The sequence below is a fragment of the Balaenoptera ricei genome, chromosome 20 (assembly GCF_028023285.1).
Source record: "Balaenoptera ricei isolate mBalRic1 chromosome 20, mBalRic1.hap2, whole genome shotgun sequence".
Classification (NCBI taxonomy): domain Eukaryota; kingdom Metazoa; phylum Chordata; class Mammalia; order Artiodactyla; family Balaenopteridae; genus Balaenoptera; species Balaenoptera ricei.
This window is the reverse complement of record NC_082658.1, coordinates 43114658-43133255: the sequence shown is the minus strand read 5'-3', so window position 1 is coordinate 43133255 and position 18598 is coordinate 43114658. Positions and strand designations below refer to the sequence as shown.

Genomic DNA, 18598 nt, shown 5'->3' with positions numbered 1-18598 from the left:
ACCTCTGAATATTTCACTGTTGAACTTTTTGAAAAAGAGAGTTGGATTTGCTGTGAAATAGACGTGTCTCACTTGCAAATTACCTGCTCAGATCTCTGCTTTGACACTTCATTTGGTTCATCTTACTCTTTGGGTAACCTTGGCTTCTATTTATTATCTTTCAAACTTAGTATCAAGGTCAAAAAATGAAGTAAGCCACATTTTTAAAAAGATACTGTTGTTCTAACTACTATCAGGATTCTTTTAGCCACCTTCTAGGCATAGAAGTGATGTGGGTGTATATGCTTAAACCGTGACTTTACAGGGTATAATCACCACCGTCATTAGAAGATTCAACCCTGTGTTTTTCACTCAAGCAGCCCTGTGTGTCACCTTTTTAAAAATTCCATAAAGAAATAAATTTATAAGGCAGTAGTATCTGTTTTTAGAATGTTTAGCTGGTACTAAGTTGTATTTTTGACATTGCTTTTGATTCACTTTGTTATTTTGAGCAAATGTTCTTGAAATTTTCTACCTGAGGACAGATGAGAAGATTGAAAGTGTTTGGGCTTTGCTCTCCAAGCTTTGGGCATCCAGATGAGCAGAATATCATGTACCCTGTGGAAACTTTAAAAATATTCAGTGGGGCTATGAACGTGGAGTGGAGTGAGGTAAAAATGAGTTCTAGCTCATATAGGCAATTCCAGTTCAGGGAGAAAAAGGCATCTTTACACTAATGTAAATTTTTCAAAGCAGAACCTGTAAAATTAGATCATCAAGGGTAAGGGACTAACTGAGGATTTAGTAAAGGCTTTTTTTTTTTTTTTTTTTTTTTTTTTTGGTACCCCCGTAGCACTTAGAGATCTTTATCCAAATCATTTGAGAGGATGGAACAATTTCTGGAACAAGCCTAATTTGTCTGAGTTATTCCAAGTTTTCATTGTAGTAGAAGGGTTGGCTTTTGTCCAGTCCATAGTACTCAAGTAGTATATGTTTGCCATTTATTTATTTATACTTTTCAATATGGGAATTTTCAAACGTATTCAAAATTAGAGTGACTAAATGAAAAAATGAACTCAGTTACCATCACCAGATTCAATAATTATTAATATATGCCAGTTTGTTTTACCTGTTTTCTTCCCCCATCCCCTATCTATATATAGGTAATTTAAAGAGGCTGCACATGAATGGGTCTCTATTTGAATTTAATGTATCATGATATTATAGTAAACTGTAATGCTTTTAATAATTCTTAACCTGTTTTTATACAACAAATCAGGAGGTGACTTGGGGAGATTTTCTTAAGTATTTTTGAGAAAACTTTTAGAGAAAATTTAAGGTACTTGGTAGGTTTGTGAGAAACTGTTTCAGGAATGCCTTATGTTTTATTGTATCTTTATTACAGATTTTCCTAGAACAGGTGTCAGCATTAGAGATTAAATTGTTGGACCTACTCCCCTCTAACTAAATAGGAAATTTTTCTTATTCTTGTCAGACTTCTTAGTAGCAAAACTGTTCCCTGATATTGTTTGACGTCTTGCTAGCAAGGTGCCCAGGATACAGAATTTAAGGAGGCATTCATTCTCAGGTGCCCACTCTACCTGCACAAGCCTGAGAGTGGGATACCTCGATTGCCTCACTCTGTCCTGGCCTTATTTTACATACATTCAAATCATTTTTTGAGCTCTTCATTCTTGTTACTTAAGTGAAGAACTGAAAAGCTTGGACTAAGAGATAACCAACACATATACCCACATGCCTGCTTTCATTCTTTTTTTTTAAATTTACTTATTTATTTATTTATTTATTTTTGGCTGTGTTGGGTCTTCGTTTCTGTGCGAGGGCTTTCTCTAGTTTTGGTGAGCGGGGGCCACTCTTCATCGCGGTGCGCGGGCCTCTCACTATCGCGGCCTCTCTTGTTGGGAGCACAGGCTCCAGACGCGCAGGCTCAGCAGTTGTGGCTCACGGGCCCAGTTGCTCCGCGGCATGTGGGATCTTCCCAGACCAGGGCTCGAACCCGTGTCCGCTGCATTGGCAGGCAGACTCTCAACAACTGCACCACCAGGGAAGCCCTGCTTTCATTCTTGAACCCATACTTTTCATCTCAACTGTATGTCCTGTTATTTTGCCAAAAGTATTACAACTGTCTTTAGATCATTGATTTTCCTTTTATCAGTTGGGTCAAATGCTGCTGATAAGAAATGGATGAGTGCAAGAATGTCAAGTAAATTCCAGCATCTAGTGGTAGATGTAAGGTGTAGTGACTCAAACATCTGAGAAGGTCCTAAGGCTAATGATGACCTTCCTAATGTCATTAAGAAAAGGGAAGTTTAAATTTAAGTGCATTCTGTGTCAGGCACAGTGACAGATGCTTTTACTTACAGTGTTTTTTATAGTCCTCATATCTTCTGAACTAGAGGTTATTCTGAATTAGAAGTTATTCTAGGCCTTTCTCACCTTCTGAGATGGCCCACACTCTGTGGAGTGTGTTTCTCCTTAAATAAATACACTTCTTACCTAAAAAAAAAAAAAAAAAAAAAGAAGTTATTCCATGTTAGAGATCAAGCAGTGTATACTCGAAGAGGCTAAAGAATAATCCCAAAGTCATACAGCTAGTGGTAATGTAGCCAGGATTCTAACCTAGGTCTGAGTCCCAGTACACATTACTGGTCACTGCCTTCATGAGTATATATATACAACATGTTTAGAACTGTTTCGTTTTCTCAAAATGGTTAAAATTTTGAACGGATAAAGGCATTAATTATCTGAGAACTGTTTTAATATGGAAATCCTCGAAATCCTCTTAATCTGATGATGGGTATGAGTCCTGTTTTACTGTTCTTGAGGGGGAATTTTGTTCCACTTTTTCAGAAGTTGCTCCACATGGTGGCAGCACTGTACCAGCAAATATCAGAACCTCTTGCAAAAGGAATTAATGTTTCTAGGGTGTTCTGCCTTAGTAGTTTTCTTGTAGCTCACTTTAGAAGGGCATCCAAGATGTGAAAGCACCAGAACATCTGGAGAAATTACTTTAAAATTGGAGGGTAACATGTTGATAAAAATCTGACTACTCTTGGGGTTATTTTGACCTTCAGGTTGCTTCCTGGTAGTATGCCTTGCTACAAGTAATAGGACTTTATTATATTTTCATTTCCTGTCTTTTATGGGGGAATCTCACACACCTCATTTTCCTGCAGTTGTTTTTTACCATTTTATACTTTAGTTAAAACTGACTTTGCATGAAATACTATTTGAAAGAGAAAAGATAGTTTGAAGTAAAAAAATTCTCACTGTTAAGTCCTAGGTTAACCTCCCTGAGTCTGTTTCCTCTTCTGTAGAGTGAGAGGTACCATCTTAGAGAGTCGTTAGGAGTGTTAATTGAGCTCTTGCATAAAAAGCATCTGTGAAAGTGCCTGGCTCGTGAGAGTTCATGAGATGATGGCCGCTGCTGCCGTGATTATGAAGTAGGCATTAGGCAAAGGTTAACATTATTGTTACAGTATTAATTTAAAGGGTTCTCATCCCTTTGATAGCTATACAGGTTCATATGGTAAAATCTTTCTGAGGGAATTAAAGCTAAACTTATTTCCAGACGCAGATTTATTAGTCCATTATTTTGAAAGTAAACATATTCAGAATGAGGAAGCACTTTGGCACAAGAGGAAAATAGCTCCTGTGATTTCTTCACAAATAATCAGAGTTTTGAAAATTCTGTCTCACTAAATTGGTATTTGCAAGAAAGATACACTTTTAGGTGATAGTGATAATTCTCTAGCTTTTGCCCACGCATTAGGATTTTCCCTCCTTACTGCAGTTTTTCTTTTCTCTCTCAGAGGCTTCAGTTAATGTTTACACCAGAATCTGCCACTCCAGAGACTCTCTTGACAGCCCCACCACATGTACTTTGCTTTTTGTTTGTGAGCTCAGGTCTCCTAAATCCTTTGGCTCAGGGCCTTAGCCCCTTTCATCTTGTCTTCTAAGCCTTCTCAGTTCTACCATCACTCTGAGAACTGCCCCTGGGAATGCCCTTCTTCCATTGCTCTGTCCTCTCTGTCAAAGCACAGACTACTGAATTAGTTTAAAAAACAAAACAAAAAAAACCCCAGAAACATATTTTTGTTTGCTGAGGGTTTTTCTGCACAAGCAGCATGCTCTCAGAACTTGGCCCAGTGTGGCCTTTAGCAACGGTTCTAGTTAAACTGCAGCTTCTTTTAATATGAACTTATTTTGGAAAGCTGTTTTATGAAAAATAACATTTTTTTTCTCAGAAAAAGTGTGTATTTTAACCATGTGCTAGCCAGCATGTAGAAGCCACATGAGATTATGACAGTGGTTCTCAACTAGGGGCGATTTTGCTTCCCGGGGGACAGTTGGCATTGTCAGGAAACACTTTTGGTTGTCACAACTGATGGGAAGGTTGCTACTGGCATCCAGTAGGTAGAGCTCAAGGATGCTTTAAACATCCTGCAGTGCACAGGGAGCCCCCTACAACAACATGAAGGACTAATTTGTTTTAAAAATTTAAATAATGCCTGACATATAGTAAATGCTTAATAAATGACAGCTATTCTTGAGAAACAGATCTAACGTGACGTACTTTCTGATTATTGTAATTTCTATTTAGGCTTTAGAAGGTTTGTGGTGGTTTGCTGTCAGTCTGAGATGATAAATGTTGAAAAACTGAAGTCTCTCTAGATCACTTTGTAAATTTGAGAAGGATTTTTGTCAGAATATGTTTGTTGTCCTCGTGGGCAACGTTAAATCGTCTATTAATGACCTCATTTAATTTAGTACTTTAATTATATGAATTCTGTTATCCCTAAACATATATCAATAAATAGAAGAGTTATAAAATTAAAATATTACACAGAAGTGAAATTAGAAATGCGTAATGCTCTTCATGCCCAGCGTCCATAAAGGAGTACCAGAGCTGGTAGAATTTTAGGCATGTGTGAGAGTGTCAGTATGTGGTAGGCACTGGGTAAGAATGATGTAGGAGGTAACATGTTCACTCAGTCTGTGTCTGGATGCCCCAAGTAAGTAATGTTGTATTTGGTACTAAAAGATGAGTTGCTGGTAATTTCTGCAGGATCGGAGTGTTGAGTAAGTGGAATCATTGGAGGCTGCTCCGTTGTAAGGGCAAGTGCCCATCTCAGTGCTTTTCGGTCTTTAAATTCTTGCAGAGGAAGGAAACAATTTTTGTTTTCCTTTATGATAAACTTTGTGGAGATCTTTTTATGTGTATTCTCACCTTAGGAATTTTAATCATCAGTTTTCATTTTATCAGTTACTACTAACTTAGGTTTTTTTTTTTTTTTTAATCTCATTTTGGGGGCGGGTTTTTAGATTTAGAGAAAAGTTGCAAAGACCATACAGAAAGTTCTTATATACCTATCTTCACACAGTTTTACTTAATGTTAACATCTTACATAACCATGGTACCTTTGTCAAAACTAAGAAATAAGCGTTGGTACATTACTATAAACTGAAGTACAGACTTTATTTCACCTGTTTCAACACAAATATCCTTTTGCTATTCCAGGATTCAATCCAGCATACCAAATTGCATTTAATCACTTCCTCTTATAAAGAGTTGACTCACTCTTTATGAAAGTATCTCAAAAACAGAAAAGTGCTTTGTAACTGTGAAATTTTTTTTTTTTTTTTTTTGCTTCAGTACTAACACATGGGGGTTAAAACTCAGGCTCTGAAACCAACCAGACTTGGATTTGTATCCTGGTCTGCCATTCTTAGCTTGGTGGTCTCCCTAAACATCTCAGTATCCTCGTCTACAAAATGGAGATTATGAACAGTGCCTCTATCGTTGGATCGTTGTGAAAAATAAAAGAGGGCTTGCAGAGCACTTAATAGTGAACCTGGTATAGAGTAAGCCCTTAATAATAACAAACGTTTCTTTATTGTATAGTGATCGTGGTGCTGGTTATTAATGATTTTAGAAGGGTTAATATTTCAACGGCAAATTTATTTTTTAAAGGTGTTTAATTCTTTTTTTTAATAAAGCTGTTTTTATTATTTTTATTATTTTTTTTAATTTAATTTATTTTTCACTGTGTTGTGTCTTCGTTGCTATGTGCGGGCTTTCTCTAGTTGCGGTGAGCGGGGGCTACTCTTGCTTGCGGTGTGCGGGCTTCTCATTGCATTGGCTTCTCTTGTTGCAGAGCATGGGCTCTGGGCTCGCGGATTTCAGTAGTTATGGCTCTAGAGCGTAGGCTCAGTAGTTGTGGCACACGGGCTTAGTTCCTCTGCGGCATGTGGGACCTTCCCGGACCAGGGGTCAAACCTGTGTCCCCTGCATTGGCAGGCGGATTCTTAACCACTGCGTCACCAGGGAAGTCCCAAAGATACTTAATTCTTTTGTATACATTATTTAAAGCCAGACATTATTTTTTAGGGTGATTCTGAGGGCAGCTTATCTACAAATGAAGCTAAATCTATTTACAATATTACTTAACACATCATTGCAGGATTACTTTTAAAAGATTATTGTTCAAGGATATGCCTAAAGCAGTTTTCTTCGGCAACTTCCTGAAAACTGAATCTGTTGTACATAGTAATTCAGTAGTGTACCGAAAGATCACGGCTTACTCATTTCTTAGTGTCCCTTTTAAAATGATCTCAAGGCTCTCATTTGGCAGGGGATTACTTACTATCAAAAGGGAGATAATGGTGTGATAATAAATTTTTTGTTTTGTTCATGTTGCAGCATGCTTTTGTGTGATTTTAGGGCTGGTGGGCCAAGTAACTCTTGGCTTCTTAGGAGTGCCTTTTGTCCATTTGTAGATATTTATTTGTAGTGTTTTAGCTTTGTGAATATTCGCATTTCATCAAAACACATCTTAAGCTACTTATGTAAGCCCCTTAAGTAAGTAATGAGTTTTATTGAGTCTAATTTTTAAATCTTACTTGTTACCAGATATTCAGACTTTCTTGCTGTAATGGGATGTGTTGACTCCACTAGGTAGATGTGTTCACTTAGCTTCCTCATTCTGGGAAAGAAGATGGGGAAAAAAACCAGAACATTACAGAATGTCATATGTAGTCAGCATATTATTAGTTGGCAGTCTGGACAGTGTCTTGGATTAAAGCATGACTGTAAAATTAACTGGTTCCGTATAGTCATTGTATTCTTTTTTTTTTAAAATAATACATTTTAAAATTTTTATTTATTTATTTATATTGGCTGTGTTAGGTCTTCGTTGCTGCACGCAGGCTTTCTCTAATTGCGGCAAGCGGGGACTACTCTTCGTTGCGGTGCGTGCGCTTCTTATTGCGGTGGCTTCTCTTGTTGCAGAGCATGGGCTCTAGGCACACGGGCTTCAGTAGTTGTGGCATGTGGGCTCAGTAATTGTGGTGCGTGGGCTTCAGTAGTTGCAGCACACGGGCTCAGTAGTTGTGGCTCGAGGGCTCTAGAGCGCAGACTCAGTAGTTGCTCCGCGGCATGTGGGATCTTCCCGGACCAGGGATCGAACCCGTGTCCCCTGCATTGGCAGGCAGATTCTTAACCGCTGCGCCACCAGAGAAGTCCAGTCATTGTGTTCTTAAGGAGATGATAATGACTGAAACATGCTTAGAATAAATGCCCTGTGCTTTAATGTGTTATTTGAGGCAAATCCATAAAGAAGAAAGTGAGATTCTGAACTGTCGCTGATTTTCAAGAGGACAAAAGTATACAAATCACCTTTATTTTCCATTATAATAGTTTTGGTCAGTTATTCTACTGCGTTCAATTTATTCAAGTCTTCAGGGGCAGCAGCCAAAAGGATTGTAAATTGAGCTGGAAAAGTGAAGTGTTTGTTCAGAGTGTGACCTTGAAGGTCATTGCTAGAAATGAAAGTCTTCTAAATATAGTTAATAGGAGGAAGTCACTATATTGGGAAGTGCTATCTTTCTTGGGTTATGAGGCTATGAAAATGAGTGAAATTAGATCATTCAAAGGGACAGGGAAATGTGTGAGAGATTTCTCCTAAAGGAGCTTCTTTCTGTGATACTCCACTCCCAATGTATATCTAGATTTCCTTCTAGAGTTCTTTTTTTACAGGATCATTTTTATTTTAATCATACCCACCACTCCAGCTTGCTCCTTTAAAAAAAAAAAAAAAAAAAAAATGAGGTCTGGGACTTCCCTGGTGGTCCAGTGGTTAAGACTCCACTTGCAGGGAAGAAGATCCCGCAAGCCGCAGGGCGCAGCCAAAAAATAAAAATAAAAAAAGTAATGTCAAATTTATGTCCTCAGAATTGCTGCATATGAGACAGGGGTAGCTTATAAATCAGATTTTATAGCTGGATAGTAAATCTTGCCTCTTTTAAGTGCTGCTAAGATGTGATTATCTCTGAAATATATAAAGTAGGAGAATACATTTTTCTCCTTGTAATGTTTTGATTATATTATTCTCCCCAGCTCCGATTTTTCTTTCCCTTTCCCCCATTTGAAGTTCACAGCTCTTGGAACTTCTATAAATGCAGGCGGCAGAGTGATTAGTACTCAGACACTAGAATCAGATACAGGCCTTGAGTTTGTATTCAACCATTTTCCCTTTCCAGCTTTGTTGGCTAAGCAAGTCACTGAATTTCTCTAATCCTATTTATAAATTCATTTTTAAAGCCTATTTCCTTATCTGTAATAGGTGGATTTTGATAGCAACTACCTTAGAGTTGCTGGGAAGGTAAATGGCATAGTAAGTGTTCAGTAAGTTTTAGCTATTATTGTCTTTTATCTCTTTGTCCAATTCTATTAGGTATAGTATAAAGTAAGTCAAAACACAAATTGCTTATGTTAAAAAAAAATTCAGCAGACTCCAGGGGTCCACAGTGAACTGTCAAATTGAAGGGAAGTCTGTAGTTAGGGCAGAGAAAAATTTGTCTAGTATTGAGTGTGATTTTATACACACACATGCACGTGTGCACATACTTTTGTATGTATGTATATGTTTGTGTTTAATATCTGTATCTGTAAAGTATACATATTATATTAGGTCTACAGGGGGTGGGGGTGGGATGGGGAGGAGGAATGTTTCATTGCAGTCTCCCAAGGAACAGAATTTACCATAATTGGGAGGCAAGATGAATTTTTAAAAAATTTTTTGATGCTATGGGATATGTTCCTTTGTAGCCTAGATGCCAGCTTTTTGTAAATCAACCAGTGTGCTGAGAAAACTCACTTAAACCCTATTTATAAATCCATTTTTAAAGCAAAACTTCCTTTAGAAACCCCTTTCTTTCTTGGGAACTCCAGTTTTTCTGAGATTATAATTAAAAGGCAATTGTTCTCTTCATGGCAGTGTTTCCTAAAAGAACTGCCAGTTTTCTAGGGGGGAAAATGTTATGCGTATTAGTCTTAGTTCAGATTCAAAGTGATGGTACAAGAGAAAGAGACATAACCTTTGTTTTAATACACTAGTAAACCAGGGCAGTTACTGTAAGAGTCAGATTTTTTCTTTTGATAATGAATTATTGTTTGGAGAAGGCCCTCTGGGAAGAGGAAGTAAATCATGTTTCAATACATTATTTTTAAAGTTTATTTTTAAAAAGAGATAATATATGTACTACATTCTATACAAAATTCCAAAGACACACAGAGACAGGTGAGTTGTCCTGTATACCCCAGCTACCCAGCTGCTGTCTTGAAGTCATTCTTTGCCTGCTTGAGATTCGATGCTCATTTTAAGTTTCCATTAGAGTGAGAGAAGCATGGCTTACTGACCAGGAGAACTCTAAGCAGCTCTTTATGGGCCCTCCTCAGTATATTTCTGAAAACCTAGCAGTATGAATGTGAAGATTAGGAGATGAAAGTGGAAAGGCAGAATAGAAGGAATTTTAGAGGAATAGCAGTAGAGTTTTGTTATTGGGGGTGCATCTCCTCTGGTCAGTCATTGGCTCAGTGACCATTTGGCAGTGATCTTTTTTCCCCATGCAGACTTTTCTAAACATAATCACATAATCTGATCTCTCTGGATCTTTTAATTAGATTTACTTTTCCCTGTTTCTTTTCTTGTTTTAATGTGATAATAAGTGAAAATTGCCTGTTTTACCACCAGAACATATACTTCATTAGCTGCATTATATACTTGGTTTAATTTCCAATTACCTGTGATGTTAGCAGAGGAATTCTAATTGTTCATTCTGTTCAACATTTCCTGGTAACAGACCTTATATTTAATTTTTTTTTTAGCATTAAAAAAACTTGACTGGCAGAAATGGTAAGTTGTGACAGGACATTTGTTTTGGACGAACTGGTAACCAAGACTGGGCATGTGTTGGCAGCAAGAGAGGAAAACAGGCATTTGTTCTTCCAGTGTGACATTTTGATCCTTTATCCTGTAATCCAGTGTATTAAGCGTATTATACAGGGGAAACACAGTATCTTTTCCCTGCCTGTAAAGCACTGAGATGATGGAGATTATTGTTTCACTCTTCATGCTTTTTAATTTTTACTAAAGGCCATGCTTGATGGTGTGGTTGGCAAACAAAAATTAAGTCAGGAAAGAACCTCATGCATGCTACCATGTGATAGGTGGACTAGATAATCCTTCTCGATTTGTCTTAATAACAATAAAATATTATATCCATAATCATACTTACCAAGTGAACCTTTGATTTTTTTTCATCTTGGAATTTTTTGTCCTGATCACTAAATTATAACTGAAGGTGATTCCATTTGTGGCATCATTATCTTAGTTAATGGATACTGTCATAAATGTATTATTTGATTTAAAAAATCATATTCTCTAGAATTTATCTTCTAGGTAAAATCATATACTGGGATAATCTGCAGAGTACCCAAGTGATGTGGATATTAAAATCAATAGCTAAACTGTAACCATTATGTTTCTTCTCTTGCTAGCAATAGGATAATCATACAACTCTTAGTTTCTCAAGCTTTTTAGTAAGAACTAAAAATGAGTTGACATTTTTGAGAATCTTTTCAATATACATAATTAATGAAGCTGCTACCTATTGCATCTCATTTATGCTTACAGAATATTTATATATAGCCTTCCTGTGCTAATATTTAGCGACAGCTGAGAGCCTCACTGCAAAATGTGGTTTTAAATTCATTTGTACAGAGCTATAGTTTTTTGTCTGTTTTGTTTATTTTTGGGTGTTTTTATAATCTTAAAATTACTTTAAACATTCATTGGTTGTAGATTTCTTAGTTAAATTAGACATAATCTGTAATTTTGATAAAGTGTCCACTTTTTTTTCTTGCAGCTAGTACGGATTTCTGGGTCTGTAAGTCAGGATACAAGTATACTTTCTTATATTTGGTAGCAATTTTTCATTTATCATACTGCCTGAGTTAAGGATACATTTGAGGTACCATATTTCATCGATTCTAAGATGCATTATTATTTCCTGTATTACGTAGAAAGAAAAATACCTCCTATTAAACTGACATGCCGTTGATTATTAAATATATCCGAACTTCAGAGATGTTAATATGAAAAACTGTGCAACTTAGTCTTGATGAATTATGGTAATATTACCACCTTAACTTTGTATAAGGCTTTGTAGAAAGCACTTATACCTAAGTCATCTGATTTTATCCTCAAACTAAAGCTAATCTGTGAGGTGGATTAAATTATCCCATTTTCAGATGAGGAAATTGAATTTCACGGAGATTATGTGCTTTCCTAACATCATGTTACAGTGAACTATGGTTTCAAGGTCACATTTTCTTACTCTGAGACTTAAGGTGTGATTGACACCTGAAGTATCACCTCCCCACCCCCCAGTACATGCACACCCATACACCTGTAAAATTGTTTGGCCTAGATTTTTCTTTCCATTGCCTAATGTACACGTTTCATATTTAAACTTCACTGTTTTGTGTTTTTTGTTTTGTTTTGGCTGCGAGGCATGTGGGATCTTAGTTCCCCAACCAGGGATTGAACCCATGCCCCCCTGCAGTGGAAGCACGGGTCTTAACCACTGGACTGCCAGGGAAGTCCCTAACCTTCACTTCTTTTACAGCTGTTCATGTGTCTTAATTCTACTGATAGTTTTGACTACTATTAAAATTATTAATGTTTTAATAGTAAATCATGAGGGACTCTCTGCTACTATGTGAATTGTTTTAATTCTGTGTTGCCTGACCATGAGGAAGCTATATATGCCATCATTGGTGGTTTATTATACGTTTTGAAAGCAGTATATCTCTTTCTAGCTGACTGGGTAAAATGTTCAGGAACGGTTATGAATTGAGATCTATGAAGTGATCCAGAGAAATAGTTGTACTGTTCTTGACAAATCAAGGTCATATCTGCTTCTTTCCCAGGTGGTGGCTAATGCTGTAGCAGCATTATCTGAAATCAGTGAATCTCACCCAAACAGCAACTTACTCGATCTGAATCCACAGAACATTAATAAGCTACTGACAGCCCTGAATGAGTGCACCGAATGGGGCCAGATTTTCATCCTGGACTGCCTGTCTAATTACAACCCTAAAGATGACCGGGAGGCTCAGAGGTCAGTCTGTTTTTCTGGATAGTATCTAGGAGTCTTGCCTGGTTCAATAAGTTCTAGTAAGTCTGTATTAGAATAAGGGTCTGTTACGTTGAGAAAATCAGTGGCTTACGGGATAGATATTGCTATCCCGTGGTATTTTCTCAGTGTATTTAGGAACATTTTAGGTGGTAGAGTAAACCATGCAAAACTAGCTCTTCCTAAGAGGAGATGTGTATTTTTCATTTCTTTTTTGAACAGTATAGTTTCAACCCTCTGAAAAAACTCTCCCTCATCATGGTCTCACATCTCCCATACAGCAATTCCTAGCCATTTGGCAAACAAAGGTTTTTTGAGTGTCTCTCACTGTAGTAACAAAATTTTCGTTCTTTTAGATACATAGTAAGTGGCTTGATACTAGTTATTGAGCTGGCTTATAATTAGTACTAGAGAAACTGTGTTGGAGCCAGCAAAATGTATGATGTCTTCCGTTAGATATAGGAATCACATCAGTCTGAATTTGGAGAAGATTTTGGAAGGCACACCTGGATTGTTCTGCTCAGCTCTCTACCACTTTAGTGTTGCAGATTTTCTTTGACTATCAGATACTCACTACTAAATTTCATATACACATACATACATTTTAGTTTACAGAATTGGAGGTATCATCAGTTTTTATTGAACATTTTGTGTATATAGGCACTGTACTAGGCAAAATAATTCTGAAGAATTGTTGGCTCTTCATTTTAATTATGGTAGATAGGAACCTTCCTTGCCCGGCTAAAGCTCGAGCTACTATAATGTAAGTGCTCTTCACTTGTCTGGGAAATTGTTCCCTCTGGATTTAACCAAAGCTCACCCTGATAGTTTCTTTCCATCACTGAAAGTACAAATATCTTCTGGAAAGAACTTTACATACAATTTTATTTTCTCTTGGTCACTGACATGTCACACTTACTCATTCACTCAGCAAATATTTATTGAGCCCATGCTGTATGCCAGGCATTGTTCTAGGCTCTGAGGATATAGCAGTGGACAAACAAAAATCATAGCTCTTATGGACCGCTTATTCTGAGGGATAGGGCAGAAGTATATATAATATGTATACGTAATACAGCATATAATAGGTCAGATGATGATAAGTGCTAACAAGAAAGATAAAGTAAGGAAGAGATCTAACAAATGCTTGGTGGTCAGGAAAGGTCTCCCTGAGAAGGTAGCGTTTGTATAAAGACCTAAAGGAGGTCAGGGAGTCAGCCAAGTAGATACAGGAGGAAGGGAGAAAAACACAGCTTACTTATCTTGTGTCCTTAACTGAGTCAGCTAGCCACTCACATTGCCTAAGAGCTATAAAAATTAGGTTAATTTCTGAAGAACCCTCAACAGATAACTAAATATTCTATATTTTATGAGACATTTAAGTGTAGGTGGCAGGGACTAGGAGAAGGGGATGAGGTTGAGAGAGTATTGCAGTGGTATTGTGTTGTTAAAAACAAACAAACACCCTTTCCGAGATTCCCTTATTATCCTGAATGCAAGAGGTTGGGTGGTTTTCCCTGTCAGCCCATCTCCTTCTGCATCTTACAGTGAAACTTCAGCCACAGTTGGTTGATATCTCTCACTGTGAAATAACTCTCAGAATGCTTAATTTGACTTCCTATAGGCTGAGGAGAAATGGGCTGTGAGGCAGGGAGCCCTTACATAATATGGGGAGACAGAGAGGACTATAAAATAGGAAGGTAAATGGTGTGAGCTTCAGGTGTTTTGGGTATTGGCTAGTTTCCTTCCAGTTTGAACATCCCTTATTGCTGGTTTCCTAAAGTCTTCTGATATCCTTGCTCTGCCTGTAGTTTGCTGGGAATGAGGCGTCTGCAGTATTGGATCCCAAATTTACCTATGTATGGAGTTTTGACTTTTCTAACTGATTTTCTAATTTCTTTATACTTGGGCCATGGGAACCTCTGACAGCATTACCTTATAGATTGGATTGAGCAAAGAAATTATAATTTAAGGTACTAATTTTCATTTTCTGTCCTCAGTATCTGTGAACGGGTAACTCCTCGGCTATCTCATGCCAACTCAGCAGTGGTGCTTTCAGCAGTAAAAGTCCTAATGAAATTTCTAGAGTTGTTACCCAAGGACTCTGACTACTACAATATGCTGCTGAAGAAGTTGGCCCCTCCTCTTGTCACTTTGCTGTCTGGGGAGCCAGAGGTGCAGTACGTCGCCCTGAGGAACATCAACCTAATCGTCCAAAAAAGGTTGGGAAAAAATGAATTGGTGATTAAAGTGTTTGTAATTTTGAATTAAACTTAATAACATCAGTATTAAAGAGGACTGTGTTAAAACTCTGTTTAATGAAAGTGAAAATACTGTATGGTAGAGCAACTTGCCCAGGGTCAGGAGGCTAACAGTTGATTTTAGAGTGTTCCTACAATGAATGCCTGGTGTTGCTCTACAAATTAGTTTCTTTTCTGAAGGAACTCTTAGTTGCATGATAGCTAGTGTCTGCTTAATATGGCTCAGGCTGTAATTTAGATCAGGTTGTTGTTCTTCCAGTGGTTCTTCTTGGCAATATATACTTTGCCCCTTAAAAAGGATAAAAATAGTCTGCCAGATGGATCTGGTTAGAGGGGTGTAGAGGAAGTTTGTGAGTTTTTTTCCCTGGAGTGGAGTGTGTGAATGGAGAGCAGAGAAGCACAGGTTAGGTATTAATGCAGACTCAGAAGGATATATCAATATATGCCTCACCTTCCTTATCTTGTGTTTCTGTGTACCACAGGCCTGAAATCTTGAAGCAAGAGATAAAAGTTTTCTTTGTGAAGTACAATGATCCCATCTATGTGAAACTAGAGAAATTGGACATCATGATTCGTTTGGCATCCCAAGCCAACATTGCTCAGGTCAGACTTAAAGTAGATTCAAGTTAAGATCTAATAACTTAGATCTTAAGATCTGGCCTTCAGAAAAACCTAGGCCATGAAATTGCTGTTGGAGAACCCTTAATGATTGTTCGCTTCATGGATTTTTAACAGGTTCTGGCAGAACTGAAGGAGTATGCCACAGAGGTGGATGTCGACTTTGTGCGCAAAGCTGTGCGGGCCATTGGACGGTGTGCCATCAAGGTGGAGGCAAGTGTCCCATGGTAGTTGTGATCACGTTATGGGACTCTGGGTATTCTCCTCACCTCTTTCCTTAAAATACATTTTTAAGTTTATCAAAATAATAAAGCACATTGTTAAAATATTAAAGAATTTTTAATGAAAAGCAGCTGTCCCTGGTCCCTCTCTTTCCCGAGGGAATCATGTTTAACTCTGTTCCTAGTTTTAGTTATTTTGATTACTTCCATATCTCTAATATCCTTATGCTACTATTTATTGATTTACCAATTGTAGACATTGTCTATTAACTTTCCGCTATGAGATAAGCAACTTAGTTCATATACTCCATCACTCCTACTTCTACCCTTCTGATCCCCTGTATAGTTATATCATGAGGTTTTTGTTCCTATATTATCTTTGTAAATTGAGATAATATACCTTTATTTCTTGTTCTATCAACTAGAGTCTTGCAAAGCTTAGTGTGCGTATTATGCCTGTAAATATGTAGAGCCTACACAATCAAATGATTGTGTTTTCTTTCTTATACAGGCTTTTGTTTTTTCTGGAGTTCATAATGGCCTTTTTTTTTTTTTTTAATTTCATTGTGCCTTCATTGCACTCCTGTCTTCTTCCAGCTTTTCAAGCATAATATCAAATTTATAAAACTTTTCTTTTGTTCTAGACCCTTCTCTCTTCCAGTCCTCTGTCCTTCCAGTCCTTACTCCAGTCTGGGTGGTTGCTTTCTTGTCTTCTGCACAGCCGTCTTTCCATACAGCCTCCCTTCATTGCTGTTTCTTGTTATGGATACTTTTTCATAGCATTCCTTTTTTTGTGGTTGCAATAGTTTCTTAAATCTCTTGGGATGTGGATTACAGTTTTTGGTTTTGTTTCTGCAGTTTGAATTTAATTATCTGGAGTATTTTATGGTGATGGTTGCACATCTATATGTGATTTTTTAATTGAAGTGTATACCATACTTACAGTAAATTGATGCCTATTTATATTAAGAATGAGATGACAGAAAAGTTTTCAGGATTTCTGTGCACATAGGCAGGGCTGTCGACTAGCAGGTTTCTGCTTTAGGGCAGGGAGTTGATCTTTACTTGGCAGTTCTCTTGAAGAGCTTCTCTGTGGTCTTAGAGGGCAGATTGGTTCTAGCTTGGTTGCAGCCTTCCAGTAGGTATTAAGGGCTACAACTTACAATGCACTGCTTCATCAGTCACCAAACCCCTGTTGTTTTTCCTCATTCAGAAATTTGTTGCAATTAATGATGGCTTCTGTTCACAACAGTATTGTGGATTCAGAGCTCCATATTTGTTCTTACTACTTGACTATGTGCAATTCTGCTTTTTTTTTCTTTTGACATTTTATTTAATTATTTATTTATTTATTGGTTGCGTTGGGTCTTCATTGCTGCACGTGGGCTTTCTCTAGTTGTGGCGAGTGGGGGCTACTCTTCGTTGTGGTGCACGGGGGCTTCTCATTTCGGTGGCTTCTCTTGTTGCAGAGCACGGGCTCTAGGTGCGCGGGCCTCACTAGTTGCAGCATACGGGCTCAGTAGTTGTGGCTTGTGGGCTCTAGAGCACAGGCTCAGTAGTTGTGGTGCACAGGCTTAGTTGCTTCGCCGTATGTGGGATCTTCCTGGACCAGGGCTCCAACCCGGGTCCCCTGCATTGGCAAGCGGATTCTTAACCACTGCAGCACCAGGGAAGTCCCTGTAATTCTACTTTGAGTCAGATTGGACCATATGATTTCACAAGGATAGTTACTAAAATAATTTGTACAGTATGACCAGTGCTTCACAGGAACAGAAGGAAACAGATGCTGTGTCAGAGAAGTGTCTCTGAAAGCCAAATTCCTTATTGGCCTTCCTTGTTTTTATTTACTGAATGCTGCTTCATGTAGTTACCACTGATAAATCGTTTAGTAGACTAGTTGTTATAGCAAGAAGTTAATTAATCCTGGTTTCTACTTCTGGTTCTGCCAGCTCAGTTGCTTCAGATACTTAATATATACTTCTGTTGCTCCATTTGAGAAATGGGAAAATCTGTTTATTGGATCTTGATGTGTTACATCTTTTTTTTACTACCACACTTCTTAACTTACCACCACTACTTAACTTTTTTCTTTTTCTTTTCTCATTGTGGAATAGCCACCTACTTATGGTATTAATGCAGACAATTTTCAGAGCTATTTTGGTAGCAGAAGAGTCATTTTGTGCTTTTCACTGCCAGAATGTCATTGTCTTACTAACCTCTCTGACAGTGCTCTTGCAAAGAGTCTCATCCCAAAGTTAAAGAGGTTTTTCTATCCCTGGAATTACTAGAAAGTGTTCTCAAAGCATCTAGATTCCTAGCAGCTGTTAGTACCGTCTATTATGACTAAATGGAAAAGTTATCCATCATCTTCTGGAAGAGATGAACTTCTGGTGGCTCTCACTTCTTCCTTTGATTCAGGGTGCCCTGGTGGGAATATGAGAGTGTGTGGGGAATGAACTTCCTTTGGAAGCTTAAGATCAACCTTCAAGAATCCTGCCTTTTAGCTAGTGTTCTCTTATCTCCAGTTACCTGGATTTGCCTAAGAACTTTTCTTAGAACTGGTTAAATCATGAAAGTTATTAGTTGGAAAGAGTTGGCTAGTCCAGACACAGTTCAATTGGGGCAGGAGAGGCAGTGATTGCCTGTTTTTAACTAACCTATCCGTGGGACAGGGGCAAGAACCAGCGAGGGAATTGTAATAGCCTTTCTCTGTACCTTCCAGACTGAGCTGCTGCTTTTCTCTCAGGGCATCTGACCCTTTTTTTTTTTATATAAATTTATTTATTTATGGCTGTGTTGGGTCTTCGTTTCTGTGTGAGGGCCTTCCCCAGCTGCGGCAAGCGGGGGCCACTCTTCATCGCAGTGCGCGGGCCTCTCACCATCGCGGCCTCTCTTGTTGCGGAGCACGGGCTCCAGTCACGCAGGTTCAGTAGTTGTGGCTCACGGGCCTAGTTGCTCCGCGGCATGTGGGATCCTCCCAGACCAGGGCTCGAACCCGTGTCCCCTGCATTGGCAGGC

General features: G+C 38.1%; 1 protein-coding gene across 3 annotated transcripts in view; it reads left to right on the top strand.

Moving 5' to 3' along the window:
• The window catches only part of AP2B1 (adaptor related protein complex 2 subunit beta 1), a 119328-nt gene that overhangs the window by 21888 nt on the left and 78842 nt on the right, over window positions 1–18598 (top strand). For all 3 annotated transcript variants that reach the window (XM_059908701.1, XM_059908702.1, XM_059908700.1), the window contains exons 6-9: window positions 12275–12465; window positions 14481–14702; window positions 15224–15344; window positions 15477–15572. In XM_059908701.1, the coding sequence (XP_059764684.1) occupies window positions 12275–12465; window positions 14481–14702; window positions 15224–15344; window positions 15477–15572 (630 nt within the window). The remainder of the gene's footprint in view (window positions 1–12274; window positions 12466–14480; window positions 14703–15223; window positions 15345–15476; window positions 15573–18598) is intronic.